General features: G+C 38.2%; 1 protein-coding gene across 1 annotated transcript; it reads right to left on the bottom strand.

Annotated features, from left to right (window-relative positions):
- Positions 1 to 1,047: 1,047 nt before the first annotated feature.
- Positions 1,048 to 3,365, bottom strand: SARC_12480 (cytochrome c). Its single transcript, XM_014293413.1, has 4 exons — positions 3,326 to 3,365; positions 2,804 to 2,870; positions 2,092 to 2,208; positions 1,048 to 1,562 (listed from the first exon to the last, which is right to left on the bottom strand). Exons 2-4 carry the CDS (start codon positions 2,852 to 2,854, stop codon positions 1,416 to 1,418), a joined length of 315 nt encoding a protein of 104 aa, XP_014148888.1. The 5' UTR covers positions 2,855 to 2,870; positions 3,326 to 3,365; the 3' UTR covers positions 1,048 to 1,415.
- Positions 3,366 to 5,923: the final 2,558 nt, after the last annotated feature.

The following is a 5,923-nucleotide window of genomic DNA, read 5'->3' as shown; positions in this document are numbered from 1 at the left end:
TCCACAGTCCAGTGTTTTTTTATCAGTATGGTTGAGCAATTCGCATATCCTATAAGCTGTCTCTCTCTCTGTAGTTACTAAGTTACATGCTCATTTACAGCTAATAACTGGTCCGCTCATACATATTTTAAATAGCAAGCAACTTGTCCACTGTCCACTGTGTCCAGCAAAGTAACCAGTGTGATTTTATCAGTCGCATATTCTAGTAGTTAATACCAACTCCCTACAGGAAATTTACAACTTTACAAGACTTCACAATTATAAATGCATTCAACAAGCAAGAGTATGAGCTATGCCACTATGAAGTAGCTGTCACAATCAATGTTGAACGTTAGATACTCTGACGTACTCGCCCTATTAAACACACTAAGTACATATACTTTACAGTTCAGCCAGGTCGAAAGACAAAACACATAATTCAAAATAAACAATCCAATTTCCTGCCATTCTAGCAACGAATACACAGAATATGTATTGTATTTCTATGATATTATATATGACAGAATGTAGAATTCCCAGTAGACTATCACATATGTATCTACGCATAAACCAGTACGTATATGCAACGTGTCTTCGTCTCAGGCGAGTGCTTACACCCACCCTTTGTTTTTACTTGCCAATACAATAGTGTATGCCATTCCAGCGTAGGTCATTGCGAGTTTAACTAGACATTTAGCTAGCACAATTCCGTTGATTACTTATTGTGACCATTCACCACCCAAATAGTCATATTATATAATATACAACTTTTTCGCAGGAATCTACAACTATACACACAAGTATCTATCCCTGAAACTGATTCGAAAATATGACAAACGCACAGCTATTGTAAATAACCGTATCAATTTTGGTGAATACTTCTGGTGACCATTCACCACCTAAACAGTCATATTGTAAAATTAATAACTCTTCGCAGGAATCTACAACTATTCACATATCATAATTATCCCTGAAACTGAGTGCAAAATATAATAAAGGCAAACCTGTTGTACATAACCGACTAAAATTGGTGGAAACATCCTGGCAAAAAGAAAAAGGAATCAAAAATACTTGGGAACATCTTCCTGTGTTTTTAGTAAACAAATTTCTAAAACTAAAAGACTGATGCCAAAATATTGCTCAGCCTCGCATTCGAAAAAAAAACATGACTACTATCACCCGCCGCCCAGGAACTCAACCCGCGAACAAGAGTTCAAACAGGCATATGGCTATCCCCTATTCCCCAAGTACTATCACCATCCGATGCAGAGGGATACAGCGTGCACATATACGCAGATATCTGCCATACGCACACGCCAGTATATAACGCGCAAGCCTAGGGACGTACAGTCACTTGGGCAGCACGACGCTCTGTCGGTCGTATTTATGTAGAACAACTTTATATACGAGATTATGGGCGCGAGTGGCTTAATTAATTAACCCGACTCGGCCTTGAGGTACGCGATCAGATCCTTTCTTTCCTTCTCCTTCTTTAGACCGGCGAAGATCATTTTAGTTCCAGGAATGTACTTCTTGGGGTTGGTTAGGTAGGTATCTAGTGTCTCCTCGTTCCATGTAATTCCCTATAGTAACCATAGCACCGAAATAGAATTACTATCGGTTAGAGTCACGTCTGTGATATCATTTCCTTCCACAGTTCAAATATTTGAGCTGCGAAAATGGTACTACAATAGTCGGAAGTATTCTCGTAGGCACTAGCACTTCAACATACATGCCATCAAAATTGACCCGAACCCGAACTACGGGAGGTTAACATCACACAAGACACAAGCACCAACTCAAAATAATCTACGTATACGTAAGTAATATACACACGACGAGACAAAGTACAACTGATACACTCAAGGACAAACAACCGTACAATAGGTGATATGAATATAATATAAGCGGATGATGCTGTCTTGAACTTAAAAATATAGTTAAGCATATAACTAGAAAGTCCAGGCACACCCAAATATAAGCGGATGGTAATGCCTTGAACTTAAAGATACGTAGTCAAGCATATTACTAGGCAGTCCAGGCACACAGCAATCTACACGTTGCCAATAGTGAATGTTACTTGTTGATGAAGCATCATTAAGTATGACCTACCTTGGCCTTGTTAGCGTCGGTGTATGCGTATCCCTCACCCTGACCGGTCTGTCTACCGAAGAAACCGTACAGATTGGGTCCGGTCTTGTGCTTGCCATCGGCTTGAATAACATGACACTGCAAATAAATATTCAGATATTAAACCCAAACACTAATCCTTCCTAATATATTATTGTAGTCACGCAACTAAAAACTCTTAAACAGAACTAAAGCAAAACTCGATGTGAGCTAACGAATATTATTCACACATCTCAGTATACGAATAGAAGACTACAAATGCACAAAAAATCAACTGGGCCCTCGACAGTGGCTACGCAAGCGAAATATGATTTCATACTATAAACATGAAGCAACATGGTTAAAAAAATATACTTCTGTACACATACTGAAGATTTGCGGAAACAGATTAACACAAATTAGATATAATATAAATAATAAAAATCGACATATACGATTGCCAAAGAAATATGACAGAAGTGGCAACGTGCATTCAGAAACATGCACTTTTCTCGGATGCGATGAAAGATGCTTGACAGCACAACAACAATCGAAAGGATATGCTAAAAAAACACAGTGCAACATAGCCTGCAATTTAAACAAGTTACCATAAAAACAGTATTGTACAAGAATTCGAGCTACGTACATTTGAACAATGCCTTGATGTGATACAACATTAAATAGACCATAGCGTGCTTTTACTAAATGTTATTACCTGTGAGCACCGCTGCTTGAAGATCTTGGCTCCCTTGGTTACGTCTCCCATCTTGTTATAAAAATTCCTGTGAGAAAAGACACGACATGAACACGGGTTAACAAAAAATGATCCCATCCATATGAAGATTGTAATCAGAAAGATACTAGAAACCTCGATAACCAGGGAATCTACAAAGTATACATTTAACCAACCTAAATCAATAGCAAAATCCGGTGACGCACTATACACACAAAATAAAATCCAGTGAAGCGAAAAGAAGTGGAAAGACACGTAGATGCACAGAATAATACTATAATCATAAACAGCAAATCAAGAAGGTGAACTAAGAACAAAACTATCCAGTTCGTAATGGATGCCGGAGATGAAGTACGTTAAAACTTTAAAAACGACCTCTCTCAATTCGGAAATCACCTACTGCTGATACACGTAAGTAGGTTAGTCAACATATTCAATTATACATGTTCCAACCTAGTGGGATATCAATCCATAAACAGCCTGTGCAGATAATAGATAATGTACCTTTTAGAGAGTTGTATAAACAAATGCTAATTAGAAATCCTCTGAACACCTTCATTATATATTGAAATAATAATTGAATATTCATTCCTTTCCTAAATTGAGAGATGCGAGCCAAATTAAGACCCCTCCAGAATCCGATGGTGGACAATTAACTGGACGGAAGGCTAAATATAGAACCGGTGGGTATTTTAACGTGCAATTTTTCAAAAACAAAATATCTGTCCGCGAGACTCCGAGCGGTCCCGTCCGAGTGCATGGGCCCGTGAATAGTGATAAAAATATCACACACTTGAGTCGGTTTGATTCTAAAGTCCAAACAGCTGAATAGGGCCTTTTTTTAGAAATTAAAGCATTCCCCCGTCCCTCGGGAGTCGGGAGCTCTTTGTCCAATTGTTGATTTTTTTTTAACCAACCGAAAAAAATATTTTAACTACATATTGGCAATTTGGCATAAATACATAAATTTATATTTTACAAAATAGACAAACCATTTGTTTTTAACTTTTTCTGGAATCAGTTCCAGTAGAGTTTCTAGGGTTATATCTGGCCGACAGTTTCAAGTTTCAACGTGTGTTTGACTTTTATGAAAGTGTGTTTGTTTGTTTTTTTTTAAAACCAAAACCAACCAAAAAAACCACAGGCTTCAAAGTATTTATTTATGTGTATGTACTGTAAATACACACTAAATACGTGCATAAATTTTTATTTTTTTGGGGGGTTTTTATATCTACGCCATAAGTATTTATGTACTAAATTGGGGGGTTTTTTTTAAAATACCATGAAGGCTAATGTATACTATGTACATATTTGGTACATATTTTTGTATCAATAAACGTTGTTTTTTTATTAACAATTTAGCCATCGTTGTCCATTTCTCTGAAGGGGTTTTTTAATTTATTTAGGAGCGTTCTACACTCTCTGCCACGGTCGAGGCCCTCATCAACACACACAACAACAGAGGAGTCAAGGGCTCAAGGAGTCGGGGACTATACTATTTAGTAGGAGTGTAGAGAACTCTCTAGATTATATTAAACTGCCGCTGAACGGTACATACTGCGAGAGATCTCTTTTACACACTTGATGAGACACGTTTCCAAAACATACCTTCACTGAGTCTGGAGTCTCTGGTGAGTCTGGGCTCTGGCTGTCTGGGCACTGGCTGTCTGGCCGCTGCGGGCCTGCGGCGCTGCCCCATGGAAGTCTGTTGACTATTTTTAAAAATCTGGTTTTCAGCAGTGCGAATCATCACTTTCCGTCTTCCTATCGACCGATATTGACAGGTGCAGGTTTTTAACCCATATTAAATACGTGTAGGTTTTTGACCGACTTTTAAAAAGGTGCAGGTTTCTAGGTAGCAATTATGTCCTGAAATTACGCGCCTTTTACGCCCACCATTATCATTTTGCCCGTAGTCAATGTCAGATGATAGACTGCAAGACTGTCAGACTGTCAGACTGTAAGATTGTCATACTGCCAGTTGCCGTTATTTTTAAATAAGTTTTTATTCAATATATTTCGGGTCGTCATTCCCTGACCCTGGGGCCTGAGCCATATTTACGTTGATAATACACTGTATTGTTTTGTGTATTTTATATAAGGGTGTATATGTTGGTTGGTTCGGCCATTCACCTTGTTAAATTGTGAATCTTGTTTTTGGTGTGTATCGTTTCGAGAAGGATATTATAATTACGACAAATACGGAAGTAAGATAGTGTAATCTATGCACGATGATATTTTTAGGATTTAGTAGATCGATACTATTTGAGAAATCGCAATTTTTAACCGTCGGCAGAACTCATATATTCACCCGATAGTCTTCGTGTGCTACGACGTACACATGATCATGTTTGCGGATTCACTTTTACGATGGTGTCCAACACGGTATTATTGAATCTTGATGAAATTGTGTCGCAATGTTAGATTGTGTTTCTATGTAGCTCGTGATATTCGTGGCTTTCATGTGATGCATCATCTGTGATTAAGTGAATGTATGTCTCTGGTATATACTCTGACTTTATGTCAAGCTGCATTGGCGTTTTAGATGCTGTCAGATAGGGAACAACCGAACAAGATTCGATCCTCTTCATCCGAGGCCCAACAATCACCACTTAGTCCTAGGACACTGCAATGTCACGAACGACTTCGATCTGGAAGTAGTCCATGCTGAAGCCAAACTTCAATCATTATTGTCAATGGAAAAGATTTTGCCACCCCAAGCAGCCCCCATAAAGACTCCCAAGACGCCAACACTGATGAATCGAAAGATGAAGCAGAGAAGTGACTGCATGGCCAGTTGATTGATCAGGCTGACAGACTATCGATGTCGATAAATTAAAGTAAAAGAAAGTACGATTTAGAAGTAAATTTGTACGATGTAATTATAATTTAGCTTCAGCCCTTGGAAATGAGCTAAACGAATAGGGTCTTTTAGTCCTAGACTGTTACTACTTCGGTCTATATTTACTTGGTGTCAGTAACTAAGATTAGATTTCGTTCCATAGGGTGCACAATATTTTATTCCCATATCCTTTTATGTTCTGAAATTATTCCCTAATTGCAAATACTAATGGAATGACTAATTCCAGCTTGAGAAATATA

This window comes from Sphaeroforma arctica, assembly GCF_001186125.1.
Source record: "Sphaeroforma arctica JP610 unplaced genomic scaffold supercont1.2334, whole genome shotgun sequence".
Taxonomy (NCBI): Eukaryota; class Ichthyosporea; order Ichthyophonida; genus Sphaeroforma; species Sphaeroforma arctica.
Note: the sequence above shows the minus strand (reverse complement) of the source record. Positions and strands in the feature narration are given on the sequence as shown.

Coding starts and splice junctions, on each gene's coding strand:
- SARC_12480 (XM_014293413.1), bottom strand. CDS start 2,854: ATGGGAGACGTAACCAAGGGAGCCAAGATCTTCAAGCAGCGGTGCTCA. Junction 2,209..2,803: donor TCAAGCAGCGGTGCTCACAG/GTAATAACATTT, acceptor ATTTATTTGCAG/TGTCATGTTATTCAAGCCGA. Junction 1,563..2,091: donor CCGACGCTAACAAGGCCAAG/GTAGGTCATACT, acceptor TGGTTACTATAG/GGAATTACATGGAACGAGGA.